The sequence below is a fragment of the Triturus cristatus genome, chromosome 4_1 (genome assembly GCF_964204655.1).
Source record: "Triturus cristatus chromosome 4_1, aTriCri1.1, whole genome shotgun sequence".
NCBI lineage: Eukaryota > Metazoa > Chordata > Amphibia > Caudata > Salamandridae > Triturus > Triturus cristatus.
In genome coordinates, this window is record NC_140585.1 from 309,647,261 (window position 1) to 309,675,188 (window position 27,928).

General features: G+C 44.9%; 1 protein-coding gene across 1 annotated transcript; it reads left to right on the forward strand.

Moving 5' to 3' along the window:
* The first annotated feature begins 9,422 nt into the window (after positions 1-9,422).
* LOC146854839 (keratin, type I cytoskeletal 19-like) lies at positions 9,423-27,080 on the forward strand. Its single transcript, XM_085652214.1, has 8 exons — positions 9,423-9,998; positions 13,095-13,177; positions 15,163-15,319; positions 20,861-21,022; positions 21,126-21,251; positions 22,569-22,789; positions 24,671-24,705; positions 26,208-27,080. Exons 1-8 carry the CDS (start codon positions 9,501-9,503, stop codon positions 26,327-26,329), a joined length of 1,404 nt encoding a protein of 467 aa, XP_085508340.1. The 5' UTR covers positions 9,423-9,500; the 3' UTR covers positions 26,330-27,080.
* Positions 27,081-27,928: the final 848 nt, after the last annotated feature.

Genomic DNA, 27,928 nt, shown 5'->3' on the forward strand with positions numbered 1-27,928 from the left:
TGCTGGTCAGCTGGGAGGTGGGAAGCAGGCGCCAGAAAAATGGGGTGCTGAAGGGGATAGGGGCCCTGGGGGTCAGCAGCAATGGGAAAACGGGAAAGTGCTGGAGGGTCAGAAAAAGGCAACAAGAGGAAAGAGGCAAAAGGAAAAAAAGGCAAAAAGAGTAGGAGAAAAGAAAAAGAGAGAGCAAAAAGACAGCCGTCCGATTCGGTCTGTCCGACAAAAAACGGCTGCCGGAATCTGACTTTGGAGGCCCACAGCAGGACCCCCTCCACCCACAGCACTCTGTTTGGGGCCCTTGGGGGTACCCACGGGACCCCCCTGTTAAACCCATCACAGTGTGGCAGGCACCATGGGGTCTCCCCACAGGGTGCAAGGTTTTCACCAACAAGCCCTTTTTTCAATGGGAGCCTGTATTCTCGTTCGTAACACAGGCTCCTATTGAAGTCAATGCGAGTCCGACCGAAGGATGTTGGGAAGCATCGTAATCGGTCAGTCGGACTCACAGAACCCGAGTCGGTTAGAAATGTTTCCTAAACCGATTCGGTCGGAATCGTTTCCGTACGTCATCGTAATCGGCCCCTGTGGTAGAACTGCGTGGGTGAGAGCAGTGACACTGACCAACTCAGTGGGCTTGCTCTCCTTGCCGCACGGCAGCCGCCATTAAGTAGTGTTAGGGGGAGGGCTGGTCAGCTGGGAAGCAGGGAGCGGGAAAAACAGTGCGCTGGAGGCGGAAGGGGCTGCAGGTTTAGCAGTGGCAGGAAAACGGGAAAGCACTGAAGGGCAAGAAAAAGAGGCAACAAGAGTAAAGAGGCTAAAGGAAAAAAAACACACAAAAAGGCAAGAAGAGAAAAAAGGCACAAAAAGTAGGAGTACAGAAAAAGAGAGAGCAAAGTAAAGACAGAAGCAGCAGAGGGGCAGAGGGCAGAACAGCAGAAGAGCAGAATGCTCTCCCACTGGACCACCAGGGATGAGGCGCAGGCAGAAGCCTGCGGGTTGAGGATTGGGTGGGTATTACCAACCCGACTGCTTGCAATGGGAACCCATGCATTTTACCCATGGATTTCAGACATGATAATTCTGCAAATGAATCAGTAGCTTCCTTTCATCTTTGAAAGCTTGATATTCATAAGTAGAATTGAAATCTTTTGTAAATTTTCCATGTGGATTTATTCATGACTGTGCATATGAAGTACTACTGAACTAATTCATGATTTGCAACAACAACAAAACACATTCACTAGAGCGAGCAGAACAGAGCACGGCCCCTGCAGCTGATCTTAAGATCTTTAGATTCACATAATGTTTAGACTGCACCAATAAGGATTGCAAGTGAGTATTCACTCCTCAGGAGAGTGAGTGATCACTCAATGCTGGCAGGCCAACCGTCTTCCATGTTTTCGTCCAATATATCAGTGCATTCTGGGGGTTGTAGTCTTGGTTCACTCTAACTGAGCCAACAGGGCTAACCCTGAAAACAATGATTTGTAAAAAGAAATCCCAATCCTGGATACAAGGTGCCCTTTCAGGATATCGGGCCTTACTTTGACATCATATGCGCTAAAGAGCGACAGTGGAACGTCATGGATTACTCAGTAGTTACAATAAAAATATTTGATATATAAAAGTAAAAATAGTTGAGCCTGTGTCAAAGAGCACGTTCCTTTTTCAATATAGTAGCCCATTGCTTATTCTCGGCTGCACCCACACTATTCTGAAACAGATCATATCTTTCATTTGCTTTTAGCTAAAGAGCTAATTAGGGGTTGCAAAACTTTCCTCTCAGAAACTTCCTAATTAGTACCGGCATGTCTGCATGTGAGTTTTCATAGCAGAATAAGAGCTTTAGAAGACCTTTTAATTTGTTGTGAGAAGAACTGAGGCCCTGATTATGTGTGGGTTTTCATTTCATTTATGTTTCTATTGGATGGTAGTTACCACACCCGGTAATTATTGGAAATGTTAAATACCTCATCTGTCACTCAATTTCACCAGGTCAAACCTGCTGGAAAGTAACTGAGTAAAACAATACAGTATTTACAGTACCGTGCACTTTTTTCTGCATTGATCATCAAAATCCACATTATTCACCCAAAAATTGGAATATGTGCTATTTATCGCACCCGATAAACTCGGAACCTCACCCACGGTCTCGGATTTTATCATGTGCCAGAAATAGGCCCTACTTCTATGACAAACTCAGATTCAGGGACATAGATCCGGTTTCCTAGTGGCAAGGAAAACAGTGTTAAAGTAAACTCACGAGAAAACGTTCCATTCATTTCCAGCACTGGATAGCAGTTGCAAGGAAATCTTGACACCTGTGAGGAAATATTGCACGTTGCAATGAGAAACTGTGCAAATGTGAAGCCATAAGAAAAGAGGGGACCTCCAGAAACTACGTGGAAGCTAATATTTAGAAACAATGGGGTATATTCTCAACATTCGGTGAAAACTAACGCTAACCAATTTTAGCCTGCGTTTTTTTATCGCTGTGTACCGCGGGAAATTATCGCCGTGCTAGCGGCCTATTCACAACACGCCGCTAACAGGCGATAGTTTCAGGGAACGACGGGGAAAACTGCCACTAACATCAGCGTGAAGGCGATAGGAAATCCAATGTTAGCGGGCAAAAACTACCGATAGGGCCATTAGCGGCAAAAAAAACTCGTGTTCGCTAGTCCAACGTGCGTTTTTTGGGCTCTAATGAAAAAAATAGCCTATCAGTCAATATCAAATAAAAAATAGATATAAAAAACAACAAAATACAGAATGGAGCAGCCTGGGCCATGTGCAGCACACTTCAACAACCCTCTGCAAGCCAGCCAACATCCAGGATGACCAGGATGAGAGCCTTGATGCTTTGCTGGACCTGTGTCTGGAGCCTGGATGCCTCGCTGGACCTGCGTTTGGAGCCTGGATGTCTCGCTGGACCTGCGTCTGGAGCCTGGATGCCTCGCTGGACCTGCGTCTGAAGCCTGGAGTGGGATGCAGAGGAGCTGTGGAGTCGATGAGCCGTGGCGGTAGACATTGAGGTGCGACGATCACCCGTACCTGGTGTTGAAGTCTGGCAGGTCGCATGGAGACACGTTGCTGACCTGTGTGCGAAGACCGCACGGGAGACCACCTTGGAGATGTCAATACTAGAGGCGTCCTTGCGCCCCAACGTAGGGAGGTCTGCATCGCATACTACGATCCACCAGTACACCGGGTTGCACTGAGGGGATTACCAACGGTGGGTGCCGCCTCTCTGCATCACAGGCCGAATGATGTTGGGTTGGCCGGACGATGTGCAAGGTGAGGCTCCTGAGCTGCGCCAAACTTGTGTTGCGTGAGTGCTGCAACTTCATGCCTAAGGGGACCCTGCTGCATCAACTGCCTCAGGAGGTTCACAAGCGCACTTGGCGGCAACTGCTGTACCCAGGCTTGTGAAATCACTCATGGCTGAGGAACCTGCTGGCTGAGTAACAGATTTGGAGAGAGTGCAGTGGATTGCGCCACGGTGTCAATGTCCAGGTAAGGAGAAGGTGGGACGTGTAGCGCAGGACGCCTGGGGGTTGTGTCCCCCAGGCCTAGCACACGTAGATGACGCACCCCCATTGTCGGCTCATCTGCTATGGTGGAAGAGGGTTGCCCCACTGCTTTCCCTTGCGGGTGGGAGGGTGGGTACAACTGCTCCAAGCACGGGGCAAGGCAAGGGTGGATTGGCATACCCACTCAAGTGCGCATTGACTGTTTGGTCGGCCCACTCAGGCTGCCCAAATCAGTCATGCACACTCACCTGGTCGTAATGCAGGCTGCATTACAGCCTGCATGGTGAACATTCCCACCCCTCCATCCCCTGGCTGCATGCCTTGTCCCGTTGCCAATTAACAATCCCACCACCGCATCGCAGCGTTGTGATTGGCTCAGGGGAGGGAGCCTGGCTGCCTACTTCCTGTTCCTGGAAGCAGATACAGGAGAGCAGGAGCAACGAAGAAACGTGACCCGGCTTCGAGGTAAATCTTACCTAATTAATTTTTACAACACCCGCATACACATACAACCCCGCGTCCATGCCCCATCCAGTGTTCTTTCCAGAGTTTGCCACCTCACAGCTGTCCAGCCCCCCCAGCACTTCTCAATGGCCGCCGCTGTGCAATCATGCACAGCGGGCGTACCACCCGTGTGCCAAAGGCACATACGTGGTTGCGACGCATGCCATAACATCGCATTCAATTCCCATGCATACTAATACTAGGCACATTGCAACAGTAGAGTAGGTGTTGCATAGCGGAGATATCAATAGCACTATTCCCACATCAGTGAGTGCAACCCAAAACTTACCTTTGCACCCCAAAACAAACCATGAACCCTGGAATTACTTTTTGAGCCCTCATAACACACCCAAAAATCAAATTTGACCCAAATGCACACCCCAATTTTCATATTTAACCCCAAAACACATCCCAATTTTCATATTTTACCCCAAAACACACCCCAATTTTCATATTTTATCCTCGAAACTCATAACCACCCAAAAAACTTTAAATTACCCCATTACTGACCTACAATGCGTGATAATCAAATGCAACGTAAAGGCACCTGTGTTGTCAGAGTTGCGCTGTGAACTATGTGCTGCCTATGCCGTTTGCGTCCGTCTGCCCCTGGACCGCACTCAGCACCAAGGAGCCTTCCTATTGGACACTCCACAGCTACGACGCCAGCACCCTCCTCGTCATCAACCCTGGACGCCCCCTCACCTGCCAGGTCCAACCTCTGCTCCGGATCGGACATCGCCATCAACATCACTGATGGCTGCAGTACCACCCGCAAGGAGTACCCCAACCATCAAGGAGGAGGCATTGCCATCACCTACAAATGCACACTCCAACTGACCACGCACTCTAATGACCCATGGGTGACCGTGGACCACCTCAACTCCCAGATCCGGACCAAGCCCAAGCACATCCTCTGCAGCACCCTCATGTGCAAGCCCCTCGGGCCATGGTCCCCCATTCTCCAATACCATTGCAGACCTCATTGCACCCCAGGGTCTCCCATCCACCAGCGACATCCTACTCGGTGAACTCAAGTTCCACCTGGACAGCCTCTGTGACCAGGACACCACCCCCTCCTGGGGAAGGTCCCCTACATCAGATGCATGCAGCAGGTCACCTCAACAAGCACATAGCAGGACATATGGTTGAGCACGTCACCTGCGCCAGCAGGAACTTCAATTACAGCCACAACAGTGGACTCTCCTGGAACGACCATCATTGGTAACATCACGTCTTCACCTTGGCCACCGGATCCCACCCCATCATCGCATCCCCTTGCAGCTCGATCAAGGCCACCGAAGAACATCTCATCAACTCCCTCCGCACCAACACTCCACCATTGCTTCCAAACTATAACACCGCAGCGTGCAACCACCACCGATGGATCTCCAACAGCGCTGAAATTCGGGCACCCCTGATGAACGGCACTGCGTCAGTACCTTCTGGTAACGCAGTGCCACATGGATAGGCTGACCCCATGCATTGCTGGAATTGCGTCATGGTTGTGACACGACTGCAGCAATGCGTGACTTTAGCGCAGACAGATACGTCAGGATTCCTGACGTATCTGTCATTACTTGTGTCATGGAGCGCTGTCCAGTGGATACAGCGCATCCATGGTGTCGCAAGAAGGGCATAGTGAGAAGTGTTGCAACGCTGTCTTGTCGCAGCGCTGCAACACTTTTCATTACTGGGGAACAGAAATGCGCATTATCTTACTGATGGTGCGCACTCCTGCACTGTAGTTTTGTCGCAGGGCAGCACTGCAACATTGCTTGCAGCGCTGTCCTGCACCAAAACCTGCTGAGATGTGGCCTCAATTGTTATCCCCATTGTTAAGACCAGCTATTGTCTAGTCTTAAGTTAGAGCCAGTTGTTTGGTCTTCAGAAGTTCAAGGATCCCCTTGTGAACATGGAGTAGTGGTGTTTGCGTGCGTTTTTGCACGGGAACGCCTCTCCTGCATATAATTATCGCCAACAGATGTGGCGATCTTTAAAACGGACGCTTTAGCCTAAAAACTATCGCTAACGGCTGTTAGCTACAGCTTGAGAATAAGGCGATAAAAATATCACCGCTTTAGCGGCAGAAAAGTGCCATTAACGCAGCGATATCGCCTTGAGAATATGCCCCTATGTGAGAGAAAGCCTGCCTAATAAAAGCTTTGCACACTCCTAGTGCTAATATGAGCCAAGGGGTCTATGTCAGACCCCCACCGCTGAGCCACAAATGCTCTATTTTTATTGAGGCCTCGTTTGTATTCGGTGCTTGATATGAGTAGGTGGCTACTGCTGGGTCCTACCAACCTTCATCTTTGGGGACCTGCACTCATTTGTCCTCATCAGACATTTACCAAGAGCAAGGGAGGGGAAAATACAAAGGGGAACGAAGGAGGAAGGGAAAGAGGTGAAAACATCACCGAGGGAGAATGTAGAAACCTGCAGGAGCGAGATAAAAGGACAAGGAGGGTTTGGTGGTGGATTAACGCGGCCTGAGGTGGATTCACGACCACTCAGCCTTGGTATTCGGCGCGCTGACATCTAATTGCGCCAGCCGCAGGCTTCCAATGGACCGGCACTCATTCTTGTACAAATTAAGCACTGTTAAACTCCGCTCCTGATTCGACACCTGCCCCATAATTTAGGACGATTTCTTCTTCCATACAGGCCTGGTTCTCATTGGAGAGTAGCACTGACCTTCAGCTTGTGTGCGTGTCTGTGATTTCAGGGTAACCTTGGCAGCTGAAGGGTTGAAAGGAACAAACCTCCAAGTGAAGCCATTTGTACACTACTCTTGAATATTTGCACAATTAGCAGCTTTTGTTAGAAATCAGCATATGGAAAGGGAGACCGGGAGGTGCATGGCCGCCTCTGCATGGTTAGCAGCAGCTGAGCGTGCACCCCCTGACCTCGGCTGTCCTTCACCCTCGCGCCTGAGGGCCGCTGTCAGGCTCTGCCTCTCAGGGAGATGGATGGTACAGTCTAAACATGCCTGACTTCCCTTATCCGTGTCTAATCTGCTGGGATATGCTGAACTCCCTCGGGGAGAATGGGGAGCGGCTTCCATTTGAGCTCACCGTGTGACCTGTGACATAAAGTCCTGACCTGGCCACTGGTTCGACCGGGACAAGACTAGTCTGTTCGGGTGCCGCTGGCGAGTTCTGCACAGGGTCATATGAAAGGCGTGCAGGCAGACGGGGGTGTGCAGAGGGTACTAACCAGCCTACGCCTCTCAATAACCCCTCTTTAGCTGGGAGTGTGGTGAGGCCAAAATTAACTGGTCCTTTTTATGTATTCAGCATATGGTGAAAATGCATTTAAAAATACCCAGGGACAGATTTACAACAAAGTAACGCAGCACGGTGCAGCTGCGCCGTGCTGCGTTAGTTTGGAAAGCACAGAGATACGACATATTTACAAGAATATGTCGCATCTCTGTGCTTCCCCTGCGCTGGCGCACAAACTGCAGCCATGTGCCGGCGCAGCACCCTTGCAGCATGGTGCAAGGATGCCTGCGTCGTGTGGAGATTGTTTTTGTGCAGGAAGGGGCACCTTCCTGCACAAAAACAATCACAAGAGTTTTTTCTTCTTTCAATGCGTGCTGCAGAATGCAGCACTCATTGAAAGAGGAAAAAACGAGGAGAACTGAAAACATTTCTCCTCGTTGCGCCGCGCTACACCAACTCTAGGATGGCGCAGCATTCACACGCATCTCCAGATTTACGATTTCTCGTAAATCTGGAGATGTGTCTTGTTCCATGGGTGTTGCGTGGGAACACCCACAGCAACACCATGGAACGCCCCTTCCACGCACAGTGTTGCAGGTGAAGGGGCCATATTTACAAGGAGAGGAAAAGTCCCACAGGGTGGCTTTTCCTCTCCTTGTAAATATGGAGGAGTCCCCTGCATCACCTGTACGTCACAAAAAGTGACGTAGGGGTGGCACAGGGGGCTTGTAAATCTGCCCCCAAGTTCATTAAAATAATTTGCTTCTGATTCGCATACTTAAGCGAGGCTCTTCTTTGAACCTGCCCAGTGGCCAAGGATGTCTCCGTGATGCTGAACAGCACCGCGCACTAGGACATTGTGCAGGGTACAGGGCCCCATGAAAACCCTGGTATTGCTGTATTTTACAGTTTCAACTGCCGCCGGGGGCCCATTCCTTCCTTGCCCTGGGGTCCATGACGCACTGGCCCCCCCACTGGATAGTGTTCATATGTTGTTGAAAGAAGCGATGGGTCCAGTCGGTAATGCCTGCATCCCCCGCCCTTTCCAATAAATGCATAAATGAAGTGGCCTCAACGTCAGAAACCCAAGTATTCATTTAAAGAGCCAGCGAGGGCATTTTTGGCGCGTAAGAGCGAGGCGCGATGAGTCGCTGCTCAAGTGGCTGATACACCATGTTTTAATTACACAGATACAGCAAAGAAATATACGAAGGGAAGGTCTGAGGGCTCCAGATGAAAGGATTTTTTCATTTGAAGGCAGATCAGTTCTAAAGTGCGATCAGATGAGATATTCCTAGAGACAGAGGGCATTATTTATGAGAAGTGATGCATCGCTGCGTGAAAGCAGCGATGCGTCATTTCTCAGTGTGCCCTCCTTGCAACATGATGGATGCGTCATATTTACTGTATGACGCATCATGTCGCAAGGAGTTACAGATACGTCAGTATTTCTGACGTGTCTGTAGGCGCAAAAGTGATGCATTGCTGGAGTGTGACGAAAGTGACGCAACTCCAGCAATGTGACCTTTCACATGGGGCAAGCCCCGTGTGAAAGGGCCTGCATCATTCTTACGCCTGCTGTGAGGCAGGCGTAAGATATTGACGCATTTGCACCCTAGAAGTGGCGCAGTGTAATCTTATAGATTTCACTGCGTCACTTCTACAAGGCTTACTAACGTGAGAACGCCCACCCTGCATACATTATACCTGGCACAGGTACAATGTGGTGCAGATATGACGCAAAATTACGCATATTTTACGCTGCTGGTGCATCACAAAAAGTGACGCACCTGCGGCGTAAAAGTGACGCATGGCCTTATAAATGAGGCCCAGAATTTGGAATTGCAGAGACTAGCTTTGAAACTGGTTTGATTTGGTCAGATCGCCTCGCTTTGCAAGCTCACGATTTCTGGATTTGCAGAGAGAGGTACAGTTTGCTGAAATCTGAGCTCTGTGCCAAAACTGTAGCCTTGAGCAAGGTGCCTTTTGTTAAGAAAGTTTTAAAAAATCACCTCTTTGTGCATCTGTCTCCAAGGAATTTCTCGAAGGCCAATGAGACGCTTGTCAATGCTTGTCAAGGCTGGCCTGCTTGTCAAGGGTGCGGAGTGTCCAGGGGAGACGCCCACTTTTAGAGTATAAATGGGGAGCGGGCGAGCCTTGAAGGTGCACTCTGATTCTCTTGAAAAAGCTGTGTCGTGAGCCGTTCGGGTGCTTGTCCTGTCACTTGCCTGCTTCCACCATGACTTCAGCCTTCTCCAGACAGAGTATGTCCAGCTCCCGCGTCTCCTTCGGCGGTGCCCCCAAAGCCCTGAGCATCCACGGGGGAGGTGCAGCCGGGGGAATCAGTATGTCCAGTGCAAGGCAGGTCTTTTCTGGGGCAGGGAGTGGGCTTGGCTTTGGGGGCTCCTCTGGTGGGGGCTACTCATCTGGTGGTGGCTTCTCTGCCGGAGGCTTTGGTGGTGGCAGCGGTGGTGGCTTCGGCGGTGGATTTTGTGGTGGATTCGGTGGTGGTGCCGGCGAATCCTCTTTCTTTGCTGGCAATGATAAGCAGACCATGCAGAACCTGAACGAACGTCTGGCCAGCTACCTGGACAAGGTGCGGTCTCTAGAGGAGTCCAACACCGAGCTGGAGCGCAAGATCCGCGAGTGGTACGACCAGCAGGGGGCGTCCGCCTCCACCGCCACTCAGCGGGACTACGGCCACTACTACAAGACCATCGAAGACCTGCGAGCCAAGGTATAACATGTTAGTTTAGGGTATGTAACAGTTTGTTTGCAGAGTGCTGGTTTGCAGATGCTTCTTATTGCTTTAGGAAGACATTCTTTAAACCTAGCAGTGTCTAGGGAAAAAGGTGGAAGACAATTTGGGGCATATTTATGAGGGTTTTGGGTCATGATTGCACCACGCAACGTGGTAAATGCACGACGCAAACCTCTTAGTCATATTTATGAAGCCACACAAAGCCACTTTGCACGGCTTTGAACAGCTTCACAAATATGGAGTAATGCAACGCAGCACAAATCGCTGCGTTGCCTTACTCTGTGCAAGGGAGGCATTCCATGGGCGTTGCAGTATGTGTTCTCACGGAAATCCCATAGTTTTTTAAACATTCCCAGATTTACCAAACCTGGTAAACCTGGAACTGTGCCAAGAAGATTTGCCTTCTCCAGGTGAGGCGTAACGAGGGGAAACAGGTTTATTTTTCCTCGTTTTTTCCTCTTTCCACGTGTGCTGCATTTTGCATGGGTGCCTGCATTGGCGCTAGGTTGCCAAAACAGCACGAGCGCAGGGGGATGGATGGGAGTATTGGATAAATGTGGCGCATTACTGCCCTTTCCCTATGATGCAGGGCAGTGCCGCAAGGTGTCTTGCTGTGCTGCCCTGCACTACAATTCCCATAAATAGGCCCCATCATTTTTAAAAAGCCAGCTTTTTAGCTGGCATTTAAAACAAAGTTGATTTGTTTCTCCCCGCAAGCTCAGATTGAGAGAGTGCCACAGACTGGCCACTGCAGTTCAGAATGGAACATCTTCAGCGCGTGGTTTTCCCACTTTTTTCCCCACATAGAACCCCCTGTACTTAAACTTTAATTAATTTTGGGTGGATCCCTCCCCATCCTGGAAATCGATTTACTCCTGTCTTTGTCAGTAGTACATTTCTGACGTTGGCAGGGTGGGAACTGGTTGGTGAGGAGTTTGAGAATACCCACTAAAGGGATAGTTTGTTTCTGTGTAGGAACTTACAGGACATTCCAGTAGTGGAACACCTACTCTCTGCCCACTCCATTCAGCTGGGAGTAGATTTACTCACACCAAAAATATTTGTGTCAGAAAATCCTATGAACAGTGGTTTTGAACTAAAAAAAACACATAGCTGCGTGGCAGTATGAGCCAAAGTTGCACACTTAAACAGCCCGCCCCCACGTCCAGCCAAGAAAAAAACAGTATTTTACTCACTTTTCTCTACTCCCAAGCAGCCAACAGAATTATTGATTGTTTTATGTACTTGGTGTTTTACTGAGACAGTCAGCAGGAGATAAAAACGACTATACAAATATTAACTGCTAACATAAAGACTAAAATATATACACTGACAAGATATTGGCAAATTCATAAATGTCTCACTATACTACGAAAACGTTGACATGCAGTGTCCCAACTCTGCTATCAAAGGATGCTAGGACAAGAGTTAGAATAGAAAGTAGCCCCGCCCTGCATGAGATGGGGAGGGATTATGGTTAGATTTAGGAATTTTAATCAACGAGAACTAACTGCAAGAAAGCCTTTATGGTCGCTACTTTGGCGGCCTGTATTTTCTAGTTAATCTGCATTCTTCTAGAGTATATTTATAACAGTTATACCTATCACACATTAGTAAACTCAGCATTACATCCTTCTGAGGTCGATAAAATTACTACCTGAGGACAGTTGGAGTAGGACCTATATTTTTCCAAATTGAACTTTCTAATTCTGCAGGCCAAGTAACTCAATACCATGTATGACACCTAGACGGGTTCCCGGATTGTCAAGTTTCCCAGGTCCTTGCTTTAGTATTTTATACAGCCCAGATTTCTTTTTGCATTCTAGGATTTGTAGTCCTAATTTCGCAATGGAATCAAAAGTACTACAAATACCAGAATGCAAAGAAAAATACCTCTCCAGGAAGGGCTGTTCACTCTTGGGCGCCGGGAACTTAAGAGAGATGCAGTTCTGTCTCTTTGCATAACACGACTGTGGATGCAGACATTGTGAAACTGCATGTCCCAGAATGCAAAGCTGGGACCGGTCGGTGATGTCAAACCTGACATAAGAAGGGTTGTAGTAGATCTTGCTGCTCTCTAGTCGTTTTCGCTTTCACCCAACGATCATACTACATCTCAACACTCGCCCTGTGTTCAATGCCCTGGGCTGAGATTTCAAGCTGCTCCGTGTCAGGCACGGGCTGTTCAGCGAGTCCGGGCCTCTAGCTCACATCACTTTGCATGCTGGTACATGTCATTTCACTTCTTGTTCACCTTCTCATCTCTTTCTACAGTTTATAGATGCTCCATATTTCTTAGTTCTCTTCTTCCTCTCCCTCAATCCTTTCCATTGTCGGAATTATTTCCTTTTTATTTCATTTATTGTTTCCTTCCCATTTCCTTCATTCATTTCCTTTGTCTTTCCGACCTTTCCGGATTTCTCTCTTCTTTGCTTCCTCCTTTTTTCCTTTACTTACTCCCTTTCTTATTTCCTTCGTTCATCTCTTCTGCCTCTGCCTCGCCCTACTTCCCTTTGTTTCTTTGTTCCTTTCTTTTTCCGTCTCCATAGACCTGTGCCACTAAAACGCTGATAGGGCTGGGGCGGCAGATGACAGGTTCTGTGACTTCCAGAGTCCAAGGCCTGCCAGGAAAGAGTCTTTCACCTCTGTGTGTGGGGGAGGTTGGTGTGAACCGAATAATACGCAGGCTGAAAAGTTTTAGACCCAGTGTGGTGCATGATGGGGGTTTTACAATGGGTAGTGCAGGAACAGAGGTGGGGGAGGGTGTGTGAACCAGCATTAAAGGCCGGGGTTCACATTGGAAATTGAAAGGATTCACGGGTGGGGCTTACAGGGATGAGGTGTTGAGGCTGACATAAGTGTAGGTGGGAAAGGTGTGTAAGTAGGATATGTTCATAGATATTCCGACTCCATGGACTAGTTATGGCAGCGCGTACAGCCCCAACAACCACATATTGCAGGTTCTATCTCGACCCCACCTAAACTCAAAGATGGGGTTGGGGGGGAGAGGGTGTAACAGACATGCTCACTCCCAAGATGCACCACTCAGTCCTTCTATCTGCTTCTTTCCAGATCTACGAATCCACCACTGGCAATTCCAAGATTGTCCTGGCGGTTGACAATGCCAGGCTGGCTGCGGATGACTTCAGGATGAAGTGAGTATCCGGTGTCATTCTTTAATGTGTTCACCCATAGGCATGATTTGCTCACATTTGCAATGATTACCCTCCTAGGGCGCAGCCCTGTCAAATTTCTCAGGTCCATACGCGATCTGCCACTCCGGTCCAGAATTTTTCTTTAAATTCTGGGACTTTTAGTCTTGTTTATTCCATAATAACACAGGACTACAAGTCCCAGAATTCAAAGGAAAAAAACCTTGCCTGGACAAGCACATCACGCATGGGGCTGGGGAACTTGGCAGCTAGGAGGGTGGCATATCTTGGCGTGTGTGTGTGTGTGTGTGTGCGTGTGTATTGCTATTAGCTGCACCAGGAACAACCTCGTGTATTACTGTGAACATGTAGTACAAGCACATAGTGTCATGTGTAGTGTCATGTGTGAATGTGTATGGTGCTTCATAGTGGTAAGAGGGTCCAGGGATCCCCCCTGTGATATTCAGCCTGCAAATTGATTGCACATACACATACTCAGTTTGTTCAACCCCTGACAACAAGGCCCTCCAGAAGTCAAGGGAGCACAAACACCACCTCCTCTTTGGGGTGCCATCCCTTCTCTCCTTCACCATGGGCAGCTATGCTTTCTTGGTATCTGGTAGGTACCGCCTGGAAGGAGCTTACTCTAGCTCTGTGGTGGTAGCACAGTAAACGGTGGGCGGCAGCAAGAATGTTCGAGGAGGTATGAGATATGGCCCAACAGACCCAATGAATTCCATCTGGAAGTCCTGGCGGGTCGGCATGAGGCTCTGTTAGCAGGACTTACCCATTAGGAGCAGATCATGGTTGAAGCCAATGCTGTTTGAGCTCCTGCAAAGCTCACCAATCAGAATCCAGTCCATATCAATTGTCCTGAAATCATGCTATGGTATCACTGAGTACACACCCTTCATCCCTGATGGAAGCGCCAAACTGACAGCCTCTGTGGTCTCTGAACCCGTGACTTGCCGTGATCCCTGCTGTACGGTGACCCGCTGTAGTCACATAACCCTCCACAGGTCTGTCCACAAAGCCCCTTAGGTAAGGCCGCCTCAAATCTCTTACACAGCAGAGCACCTCCTGGTTTCCCTTCAGCACTCTCCGCTCTCGAGAGCTGCAAATCACGCATTGAACAGCTAAGGAGGACCTGGATTTAGGGATGTTTGGCCAAGATCTAAGCTCGAGTATTTTAGGAGCCAGGACTAAATCCACAACTTTTGATGTCACACAGTACCATAACCAGCAGTCACACACAACATCCTAAAATAATACACTTTTAAGTAACACGCGGTATTATTCACCACACAGCCTTACGGGGCTGCCCACTGAGTCAGGAATTTGTGTCCATTGTCAAAGTTTCAGGGATAAAAATCTGGTCAATGCTCTTAGGGTCACTGCAGTTTGCCCTTTACCCCATTATCTACCCTCTTGCATTGAGGCAATATTTGCAGTCTACTTAGAAGGCGTGACATATATTTTGCACTAATTCAAATATTCACTATGTAAGTATTTCCTTCAGTGACAATAAGGAACCCAGTAAGGCTCTTGGAATGTCAGTGGGGTAGAATGAGTCCTCCTCACTCCATGAGGACACTGTAGGACCTGCATCATCTTCCAATAGTCACTCACTCGCCTGAGAGTGACACAGTGCTTGGGAGAAAGAGACACCTTCCACCCAGGGCCAGGATGCATGTGAAAGACCCGGCTCACTTCCCTTGCAAGCTATCCTGTGACTTGTTGGTGAATGTAATTAGTGTCACTAAACCTGGCGTAAACAACACCTGCTATTTACTGCATTGCATTTAAAGCTGCAAGAGGTTGGCAGAAAGCTACTTTATTAACTATGAAATTAAACTTTTTGAACAAGCCTAATGGTTGCCTACTAATCAGAAGAGACTGTAGCACTCTGAGAATTGTTGCCTAGAGAACAGACTAAAGGGGACCAGAGAAGATCTTTTGAATGAGAATATTCCCTTTTATGTCATAAGGTACGAGAATGAGCTGGCCATGCGCCAGAATGTAGAGGCTGACATCAATGGACTGCGCCGCGTCCTGGATGAGCTGACCATGTCCAGATCTGACCTGGAGATGCAGATCGAGAGCCTGAAGGAGGAACTGGCCTATCTCAAGAAGAACCATGAGGAGGTAAAGTAAACAATGTGCCCAGACTGTGAGTAGCCGGAGGTGAAGAGCATCCCAAGGAAGGTCCAGACACAACATTATATTCTGTGTCATGATTTTGCAAACAATATCCTAAGCCATGAATCTATTTGTAAAGTGTGTCCTGTGGGCATCTATGAATGGCTTCATTGACAATGAAAATTGCTAGTTAAGATGCTAATGATTGCTACAATTTGCCTACTAAAATACATTATATGCATTCCCAGCATCCACCATCCCTCCTGATGCCTATGCATTTCCAGCATCCACCATCCATCCTGATTTTTTTTTTTTTCAAACAGACTTTATTGGGTCACAAAACAGAATACAGTCAATCCCCTTCCCCATTACTCCGCCCGCCAGCCAATTCAGAGCGTAGAGCAGTGACCAGCCCACCAAACTGATCATAACTGTACAGCATTCACCCCATCAACAGATCCACCATCCATCCTGATGCCTATGCATTTCCAGCATCCACCATCCGTCCTGATGCCTATGCATTTCCAGCCTTCACCATCCGTCCTGATGCCTATGCATTTCCAGCATCCACCATCCGTCCTGATGCCTATGCATTTCCAGCATTCACCATCCGTCCTGATGCCTATGCATTTCCAGCATTCACCATCCGTCCTGATGCCTTTGCATTTCCAGCATCCACCATCCGTCCTGATGCCTATGCATTTCCAGCATCCACCATCCATCCTAATACATATGCATTTTCAGCATCCACCATCCGTCCTGATGCCTATGCATTTCCAGCATTCACCATCCGTCCTGATGCCTTTGCATTTCCAGCATCCACCAACCATCCTGATGCCTATGCATTTCCAGCATCCACCATTCCTCCTGATGCCTCCAATTAAACTCTGGGTCCCGTGACTGATCACAACAGAGCACAACAGTATTTTCTCAGATACTTTCAGAGTTTGACTGAGCTCACTTTTGATCATTTGGATCTCAGCAAGCATGCTGATGAGCCGTTCACTCATTGGAGGTGATCGAGCGGAGCGGTTACCAGCTAGAGATACACACAATGCACATACTCACCTGGGCCCATAAACATTCATACAAATGCTAGTAAGCTTCGCTTGGGTCAATTTAGTGTGATGATACCTGCGAGGTAAATTTATCTTACCAATTCTTACCAACTCTTCGTCCGTATATAATTCCCTCTGATCAATGGATCTAGTTGTTAGCATTATAGGTGTAATATCATCTAAATATATACTTTAAATGACCACTGACTCAAGAGAGTTTTAAATGTTTATAGTAAGTTTCATATGAACCAAAAGATGCAAAGTACAGGTTGAACACCATTTTCTTAAGGAAGGAAAATCAATTTAAATCAGAGATTTCAAACTAAGTTATAATAATGACAGTGCCTGAAAAAAGGAGAAAAACAAAGAGAGCAGTACAATGACATACTACACAGAATTATATTTACCTACAATGGTGTGGAAACCAACCCCTTGTCCTAGGACTGGGTCCCCTGGGACAGGTCCGGAGACCAAAGTATTCAGGACAGGATTCAGGACAGGATAGGTGACCTCTTCTAGATCCGACGCCTGCGTCGCACCCCTCTCTGATACTCTCTTCCTCCTTGATTCTTCCGCGATTTTCTTCTAACTCTTTTCCTACTTCCCTCCTCGATTCTTCAGCGATGTTCTTCTAATTTAGCTTTGGTTCCAAGTTCTGTAGTTCGGTTCTTCTTTAGGATCGGCTCAATTCTCAGACAGCATCTCGGTCTCTCAGCATCTCTGCAGCATGAACCGGGTCTAACTAACTAAACTACCTCAATTATACTCTTCTAATGGTAACCACCACCCCTAAATGTTTCAAGTTCATGAAACGCTTAATTCTGATTGGACAAGCAAGGGAAGATGATCATCACACCATGCTAAGTTCTAATATTTTTCTAAAGCTTATTGTTTAATGTTCCCACCCTTTAATGATCTTTCCCAAGCTTTATTTCCTACCTGTATTCACATCTTAATCAATACATTGGATATAATTTGGTTCCTGTTCACAGGACACCGTGCTAGTTCCCAGGACATGTTGCTGTTTTCTTTTGGATGGCCTTAAAGGCTTTGCATCGCGGTTCCTGGTTTGTCGTTACTGCGCATGTGAACTAGTCACATGATACATGAGCTTCAGTCCCTCCTGGAGGCCCAAATATGAACTAATAGAGAGGTCAAAGAAAAGAATATTAAAATAAAAAATAAATGGTTTCACTGTATACCACCTATCTCTACTTTACTCCCATTTACTTATAATAATCTTTCACATTAGCTTTTTAGTAAACTTACATGATTTAGTTTCAGCAAAGCATGCGCATTATCAGGTGGGTTTCAAGCGGCCATTTTAAGAGCAACTGCGCAGCTGCAAAGATTTCCCTCCAAGCGATAGTACGTCATACTACGTAGATGCAGTAGACGCATGCGCAATGCAGAATCCCGCGTTTAGCAGCCATTTTTGAGACACACGAGTTACTTGTTAGTAATACAATAACAAAAAACCACCCCCTATTGATTAATTAATAGTTAATACATTCAAGGATAACCAAAAAAGGGATCATTGTCCCACAGACAATATTCTCATCTTAATTTATTTTATCAAAATATTTTTTGGGGTGGAAAAATTAGATATATAGATTCAGTTATAACAACTCCAATAATTTCTATACATAAAATCAGTAGAACAGCCCCACCAGAACATAATACAAAATGATCACAGAAATAACAACCTCACGATTCATAGACACACCATGCATACCAAACATACCTAAATAAAGAAAAAAGAACAATACATCTGGCAAACCATTATTACAAACATCACAGGATCAATATTTATAAAACATCAACATGAAAGCAGCAGACAGAAAGCGCCGACGAGCGTTTCGGAGTGGACTTAAAGACCAACAGTTCCTTCGTCAGGGCGCAGAAGGTACAAATCCTCAGGTGGTCAAAAATCCCATCCAAGATTTCTTAAATATATATATATACACAGTGATGTCGGGGGCTCCCTAGTGACAATGTTTCTAAGCACATATATATAATTTTGTTGGCACGGATAGGCAGCAATAAGCCAATCCCTCAATAATACATCAAGTTGACTTCAAACAAGTCATAAGTATGATGAAATGAAGATAAAGCCCATCAAGCTCTATAGGACACCGATGAATGGAAGTTTCCAAACGTTAGATCATACGAATGCTGTCTATCAGTCCCCAAGGTCAGATGAAAATAACGTAATGTGTATAGGTTGGGATGCCGACAGACTCCGGTGTCACAGATCTCCTTGCTGGCGTTCAGACCCCCAGCAACTATTTACTTGAAGCCTTGAAATTCACCAATCTGAGATGCCCCCATATCTAACGGCCCTTATCTAACTTCGGGTTCTGTCGGCATCCCAACCTATACACATTACGTTATTTTCATCTGACCTTGGGGACTGATAGACAGCATTCGTATGATCTAACATTTGGAAACTTCCATTCATCGGTGTCCTATAGAGCTTGATGGGCTTTATCTTCATTTCATCGTACTTCTGACTCGTTTGAAGTCAACTTGATGTATTATTGAGCCATTGGCTTATTACTGCCTATCCGTGCCAACAAAATAATATATGTGTGCTTAGAAACATTGTCACCAAGGAGCCCCCGACATCACTGTGTAGATATATATATTTAAGAAATCTTGGATGGGATTTTTGACCACCTGATGATTTGTACCTTCTGCGCCCTGACGAAGGAACTGTTGGTCTTTAAGGCCACTTCGAAACGCGCGTCAGCGCTTTCTGTCTGCTGTTTTCATGTTGATGATTTGAAAATATTGATCCTGTGATGTTTGTAATAATGGTTTGCCAGATGCATTGTTCTTTTTTCTTTATTTAGGTATGTTTGGTATGCATGGTGTGTCTGTGAATCATGAGGTTGTTATTTCTGTGATCATTTTGTATTATGTTCTGGTGGGGCTGTTCTACTGATTTTATGTATAGAAATGATTGGATTCGTTATAACTGAATCTATATATATAATTTTTCCACAAAAAAAATTCTTGTGATAAAATAAATTGAGATGAGAATATTGTCTGTGGGACAATTATGTCTTTTTTGGTTACCCTTGGATGTATTACCTATTAATTAATCAATAGGGGGAGGTTTGTTTTTATTGTTTTGTGATTTCCCCTGCCCTCCTCTCCCTACATTCTGATATTCAGGGGCCCTCTTTTGTTTATGAGTACTTGTTAGTAATACACATAGGCAAGCTGACCCTAGATTTAAATGTACGAATTCTGGTGCAGATTAGTACTTACAAACACAATTATTACGGAGTTATTAGTTATTTGAGGAAATTGCTTCCGAGCAAGTCCCCTTTTATACGAGTCCTTGCTCCATCAGAGGGACTCTCAATTATTTCACCATATATGATCATAAAGACGTCGTCAATGGCTATGCACATCCGACGGTCCACAACTCATTATCAATAACTGTTTTTCACATAATTCTTCATGCTATTGATCCCAGAGGCATTATCCATATTATCTTACACTGGAAGGGCTTTCTCTGCATGCCCTCCATCTAGGAACCCAAATTTATTATCAAAAACTGGGATCGTCCAGCTCATGTTTCTGATCACTGACAGATTGTCAGTTTCTCTGTGCATACAAAATAGTTCCATTTCCTTAAGAAGATTACAGATCTCCGGTCACTGGGATACCGTTGTTACTTAGAGCCTTATTTAGGGTTGGGTGGACAAAATACTCCATCACAAACGTGGTGGATCTGCCATCCACCGTATTACAAGTGTATTTTACCCTACGGCACCTGAAACATGTCAGACAGGATATTCGCCAAATTCTGAAAGAGTAGTCTGTCTGCCAAACTCCTAATGAGTCCCTTATTCTCCAAATCAATAACCTCAAATATATTATCAATAAGATTGTGCTTTATCATATCATGCCCAACACATTGCCTACTATTGGCATATCCCACATTGTTGGCTTCTCTGTGTACAGAGGGCTATTTTATCTCTTTCTCAGTGTCCTAGATCACATCCCCAAAATATGTAAAACGGGAATACAATTTGAATACTCAAGAACTACTCATATATAATTATTACAAATAGAAAAGACGGTGCCCTCTTTACACTTTTTGCTAATTTAAGTTGGATATTTCAGGGCTGATTCACATAGGCATTTGTGAGTCAGTGAAGTAGTAGTCTTGTAGTTCTACTTCACGTACTCACAAAATGCTTTGTGAACCGGCTTTATGCTTTATTGCCGTCTTACTCACGGAAATAAAAAAGTAAGTCTCACCTACGTTGTAAGTTAGTCACACCTATGATTGGTGTATGTCAGCCCTATGTTGGGTGTTAGTCACACCTATGTTTGGATCACACTTGCTCACAGAATTTTTTTTGTGAGTTGATCTCTTAGTTTTTATTTAAATAAATAGCTCAAAACTTTTGTTGGAAACAAATTATTCATGCTGTTACTAAGAGTGACTATTTGTGTTCTTTCTGTATAGGAGATGGGTGAAATTCGCACACATGCGGCCGGCAAGGTCAGCGTGGAGATGGACGCTGCTCCAGGGAATGACTTGACCAAGGTTCTTGCAGAGATGAGAGAGCAGTACGAGTTCATGGCCGACAAGAACCGTAGAGAAGCCGAGGGCAGGTTCCTTGCCGCTGTACGTTGGCCAACTTAACATCTGCATAACTAACTTTCACAAAGCGTCGTTCCTAAATGCTACTTGCTAAAAAAAATGTATTCCCCCCCCCCTTTACATATAGAGTGAACAGCTGCAGAAGGAGGTGGTGGCCAACGTGGAGCAGGTGCAATCCGGGAAGAGCGAAATTACCGAAATAAGACGCAGCTTGCAGGGCTTGGAAATCGAACTGCAGTCACAACTCAGCATGGTATGTTAACGTTATAGTTCAGACCATATCCAATCAGAATAAAACAATTCTACAGTATGTTTCACTAGATGAGTTGAGTTTGTCGGTATGCTCCATGCCCGCAATAGCATTAATTTGTTTAGGTACATTTGGGTAACCACAAAAAAGCCACTGAAAAATTAACTACAGCACAAAATTAGGGAAAAGGTGTTGGAGAAGATGCAGGATTGTGGTAATATGGTTTATCCCTTGTAAATGAAAAATAAGAACTAATGCAGTTGAGTTATGATGAGGAGCAGACATGTTGGGTGGCAGATAATCTGTTAATAGCTATGTTGTGTGATGTGGTTAGATAGTTTTAACCTTTTGTGTCAACTGAATCCATCATAAACTATCATACCACTAATTCCAAATTTAGGAACTGGTTTACATGATCGCTTTAAAATATGTTGACTATAATCTGTCAATTTTAAGACCTACTATGTACCAGTTTGCCTTTTTGGTCTTAGAATTTATCCTCAAATGGCAACCACTTACATGCTCCTAATATACTCCTCGCTTGCGTCAGGTATTCGAAAATGCTGTTGCTTTTATCATGCAGGTGCGACCACAGTATTCTCATTTACGGTTTGACTTTAGGGTGCGAGGAGGCTTTTACCCTGTCTTTGCCATTCCTATTAAAATAACTAAGTATTTGGTGCTGATTCTCTTCTATAGATACAATGGTTGGGTGAAACTATAATTCTTCAGACAAAGTTTATGTAAGTTAGCCACTTTTGCAATTGCCTCAGGAGGCAATTTTCACACTAGCATCTACTTTTTTCTTGAAAAATAGATTGTGTGTGTTTTTCTGTCTCTGTTTCCATTTTGTTGAGGTTGGTGAACATTTGAAAAAAACTTTGCAAAACTAGTGAAGTCCACCTTCACCAATGTTAGCATGCCTAAATAAAATACTTATAATACAATTTAGCACATTATAACTGGATTGCATATGTCAAGGCATTTAAAACTAGTTTGACTGTATTCCTCGTTTGAATAACAATTTACAAATGAAATAGAGGTCTAAAAATGAAGTTCCATTGCACATGGCTAAACTAATTCCTCGCAAGGCCAGATGATAAATTCTAGAATCTCTGTGCTCTAACAGTGTTTCTTTTTACTTTTACTATCAAAACAAACAAATCTTGTAAAGGTACAGTTAAGTATATCTTCTCGATCTACTCTACACCCCAATGACAGAATCTAACTCTACCTTAGACTGTTTGATGTCATGTTAAACCACCTTGTATTAAGATCTGATCCCCTTTTTACCTAAATCTTCTTTTCCTAAACCATCAGAAAGCCGGCCTGGAAGCCTCCCTTTCCGAAACAGAAGGTCGCTACGGAGCCCAGCTCCTCCAAATCCAAAATATCATCAGCGGTTTGGAAGCACAGCTCGTAAACCTAAGAGGCGACATGGAGAACCAGAACATGGAGTACAAGAGGCTCCTGGATGTGAAGAACCGCCTGGAAATGGAAATCGACATGTACCGACAGCTGCTAGAGGGTCAGGATGCCAAGTAAGTGGCATAAGATACCTTCACATCACAGCTTCACAGACAGCATCAATAAAGCCCATTCTTCATCAGGCATGAAATAGGATCCTCATTGAGAGCCATTCTATTGTTCAATATAACGACTGGTTATGGCTGATGAATAGTGTACATCGTGAACCTCCGGTGGCTGCCCATACAATTTTAACTCTGATTCACTGTGATGCATAGCTCATCTGCACAATTTGTGAAGATAGCTTTCTCTAAACTGAAATTTACCCTAGCACAGCTCATCAACTGCTCCCCTCCATCTCTTTGTGCACTTCTCCCAGTCCATTTTCTTTTCTACTTTTTCACTCAAGTGACCCTATCACAGAGTGTTCACCCTAAAATGGTTTTAGGACCATGTCAAGATGGCCGCCTACTTGGGTGCCTGTGAAGGCATGCACAGCATTCACTTAGCAAGGGGTTTGTTTTATTTTAATACATTCATTCAGAGGTGACCACTGTAGATATGGGCATCCACGGTGGCCATCTTCAAATGGGTTTGTTAAAATGTTACAAATGCATTAAAAGATGACTGCCTTGGATACACTGATATCCATCACAGACATCTACAAATTCATTTGTAATACTTTAACAAATCCTGTTCCAAGATGGCCACCACAGATGTATTGCATTCATGCTGCTGTCAAACATGGAAAAAGCTTTTTCGAAAGTCAATATGTTTCACTTTACCATCTCTATTTGTTGTGGTTCCCAAAAAATGCAATCACTTCGAAAACTTTATGCATCAATTCACATTTTCCCTCTGTCACAATTGTGTAGAGTGCACAACAGAGGCCCCACTTACCTCAACACATGCATCCACCTCGACCAATCATCCACACACCTCCACTCGCACACATCCCCTGCATACAGAAGAACAGAGTGGGGGTTGTGCTTACTCACACACCACCCCTAAGACTTGGAACAACCTCCCCCACCAAATCAGGTCCTCTGTGTCGCTCCTAAAATTCCACAAGAAGCTGAAGACTTGGCTCTTTGATTAACTCCAGGGAAGCCCACACCTACCTACCGGCAAGCACCTGGATACCCTCACTAGTGATTAGCACTGTATAAAAAACTACATTGCATAGCCTAGCATGTTAACTGAAGATCTTGGGATCATGCTATTCCTGACTTATTAAAAAAATTAGGGTTTGATTTATACCAGGCGCAATGGCAGGTTTACTAATTCCGGTGTACCTAGATAATCTTGTGTCAGAAATTCATGCATAATAATTGACATTTAGTTTAATACTGAAAAGAAGCTATGATTTAGAGTCCCCACAGATGAAACTCATTGCACCAATTGGTACCTATCTAACCCCGGGCGGAGCTGGGGAAGTGCCACTGCGCGGAGTTCCACGGAGTTGGAAAAAAACTCTGCTCCTCTCCACTCTCCCTGATTTAAATATAATAAAAAAGGCACTTACCTACTGTGGCTGCCTCCTCCTTGCCATGGTCTCTCCCTCCTTCCTCATCCTCGCCGTCCTCGTCCATGGCAACCCCTACATTGTACGTCTTGCGCGTGGACGTAACTTAAATAAATCCGAGTATTGATGCCAACAGAATCTGGACTGAACATGGTGCTTTGTGGAGTATGATGAGGGCTTCAGTTCTTCTGGGAGTATGGGTGCATGCTGGCTTGTGTGTGTTTGTTACAAAACCATAATATGATGGAGAATATGAAGAGGGCCTTAATAAATTTAAAAATAGCTGTATAATGTAAAACCAATGTTTATCTTCTATTGCATTCTTAGTAGGTGAGTAGACTCTATAGTTCATCCTATACAATCTATGGTTTTGAATTGTATAAATGTTTTTTTATCTGCCACATGGTTAACAAAGAGGTCTTTTTCACAGATCTGCCGCTTGGACATCTGCAGCTGTAAAAGGCGGTAAGTAGCTTTTCCTCTCATAGAATAGATCCCAAAATAGTAGCATAACAGATGACATTAAAGACAGCCCCAGAGGGAAATAAAAATTCCTACACATGCACCAAATAGATTGATGAAAGTGCAATCATTTATTTGAATTGCCTGCCATGTGACTGTGTCCCGCCTGGAATTTAGGAGGAATGTGCAAATTAGGTGACGCCCAACATAGTCAGCTCATCCCACCTTAGATAACGTGGGGGAACGGTCTTATTAAGGAGAGAATGTATAGATTTTATTAAACATTTTAGCAAAATGTAGGAAGAAGAACAAACCAGAAATCATAATTAAAGAATGCTCTGCATTACTCGAGCCAGCATGTGAATTTGCCCATGATTATCTCTGCTTTGTGCTTTGGTACCAATGGCCAACACCACAGTATGATTGTACTCATTATTAACTAAAGGAGCTGGCACTAATGTCCTCAGAAGCTGTAGTGATGCAAACAGAAGTAGGATGGACCAAAGGTGTGACCTTCATGACTATGCAAATTACTTCCATCCAATCATAAAAGCCAAGGAAATAAACATATTGCCATGCTCAACTGCAATGGATGAGGAGTTAATGATGTTCTTCACACTGAATTTGAAATAAAAATGACTAATAATAATTATAGGTCAGTTTTTCACAAGCTAATGCACCTGATTTCAACCTGCACAATTTTTAAAGACATATCGCAGAGTCCTGAATGGCAAATCTACCAGCCGCGGCCCGTGGAGGGAGTTCCGTGGGGCGGTAAGGCGGGGCGGGGGAGGGGCAGGGTGGGGGGTTCTAAAAACCGGAATATGGATAATTACAGGTAAGTAAACAATTAAATAAATAAAACGAATTTCGTAGCGCACGCTGCATCACAAAATGCGATGCAGCGCGCGCTACGAAATTCGTTTTATTTAGTTAATAGTTTACTTACCTGCAGTTATCCATATTCCGGTTTTTAGAACCCCCCACCCTGCCACTCCCCCGCCCCGCCTTACCGCCCCACGGAACTCCTTCCACGGGCCGCGGCTGAAATCTACCACTTGTTTTTCTTTCTATTGCCAACCTCAATGCTTGCAAACTTTTATCATTAATTTAATCTAACTGGTCTCTTAACATCGGTGAGATTGTTCTATACATTGAAGAACATAAGAAACACTGGTGTGTTCATGCACATTAGAACTTACGTTTTCCTTCTAGTGGCCATGCCATTCTTATTAGCATGTAATTGACTTTTACGTTTTACCAAATATAGACATGGGATTCAGATAAGCACACCACCTGGATCTGTTCTCTTTCAACAATTAGACACCAAATATAATGAACTTGTAAAAAATTGGGGATTTTCATCACAATATTATTCCTATAAATGTATGTGATTATATGTCGCCCTAAATTCCTATATGTTTCTTGCTACAAGGGTCAGATTTAATATAAATAGTAAATTCACAGGTGTTATCAGTAATATGTGTTTTTTCTTTGTATCCTAGGAGGATCTAGCTCCTCTGCCAGCTCCAGCACAAAAACAAGCACATCTACCACTCAGGTCCGAACCATCGTTACCGAGGAGGTTGATGGCAAGGTGGTGTCATCCTCAGAACGAAGATTCTAAGCACAGTCAGCACAACTTCCAATCTGTGAGCCTGGACTGGAATCTGTATGCTACAGAAGATAGAAATCGTAACAACAAAGTGAGGAAAAGACTGTGAAGTTTGCTCTTTAACTTGACCAATTAAATGTAACTCAAAAGACCAACTTCAGGCCAGCCGCCATTTTATGGAACCAAGTTGTCCTTGAGAACCTCCGTTGATCCCAACTCACAAAGTTAAAAGGCCTTTTGATGTCTGCAGTACTCAGTTTAGTATTGAGTGATGTTTTACAGTCATGCTGTCATTGCTAGATTAGATAAAAATGTGAGGGTGGTCTCATGCGGCTTTTTACTGCATAAACAATGTCCCCTTCACATTGTCTGATTTGTATTAACACATTCCTGTACTGTATCCTGTTGCTAAAGTGGATAAATGATGTACGCTCAGATATTTGCCTTAAAATAAGTGGAGAGATGCATATTGGATCACGGGGCTGATTAAGATCTAACGTGAGTTCAGCCACAAGCTGATATAGGCCTTTAAATATGTTATTGTTGTGCAGTTATAGAGGGGCTACATTAGCAATGCTCTTTTTAAGGTCAGAGGGACACAGCATACAGTCTCATTCAAGGGTTTTGTTCACAGTTTTTTCCTTACAATTTCAGATGTCTCTTAAATAAGGTTTTTTGAAGGTGCCACTGTCCTTTTTAACAAAGGGTTTGTTTTCTTTCCTGTAAACCTGATTAATAAAGATTCCTTTCTGACTTCTGCAAATTCAAGGTTACTCTAGATTTCATTTCTGCTTCTCATCATTCTAAGTTGGTACACTCTGCACTTCCTTGTTGATTATTATGAACACAGTTGAATCACCAAATTGTTTGGTTGTACACAGAACGTTTCAGTGAATCCCGTCACTGTGGCAAAAACATATGCGGTTCTCAGTGATTGAGCCAAAAATGCAGACTAGCGTTCTGAGAGAGAACTAGTTCTAGTATCTGCCAATGTGTTGGCAGCCACGTGGATCCAACCAGAGAAAGTTGACAACTCATGAGATAGGTTTTTGTTATATAGTTAAAGATGGAAACTGCCAATCCTCATCACTATAATTTGATATTTCTCTTGCACCAAACATGATATTATAAAACTGGACCTGACAATGGGCCAGTGTTGTGAATTTTATTTTCCGAACATCTTTATTGTGACATTATGGTCAGATAAGATGATTAGATTTATTGATGAAACAGTGGACAAGACCCTTAAGATATTATTGTGTTATACACATAGTAGCCCATCGCAGAGAATGCAATCCTGACTTCAAAAGTAATGCAAAAGAGAAAACCTAAACAATGGTTGGTAGGGATTGAACCATTTCCTCATTCAGTGTGCATCATCTGTGGAAGCGGATTTATTAAAAACTCACTGGTGCAGGGTCACTCTTCGTCCACGGGTTCTAAACAAGTAAGGAGGAATTGACACTGGAGTGAAGTACAAACCAAAGATCATTTATTGGCATTCATGAATGGGGCCTCGTCCGACAAGCACCATAGAGATACTCAAGGAGGAAGCACACTGAATGAAGGTTACATGTTTTTTTTTAGCAAAAGATCACAAACAAGGGACGC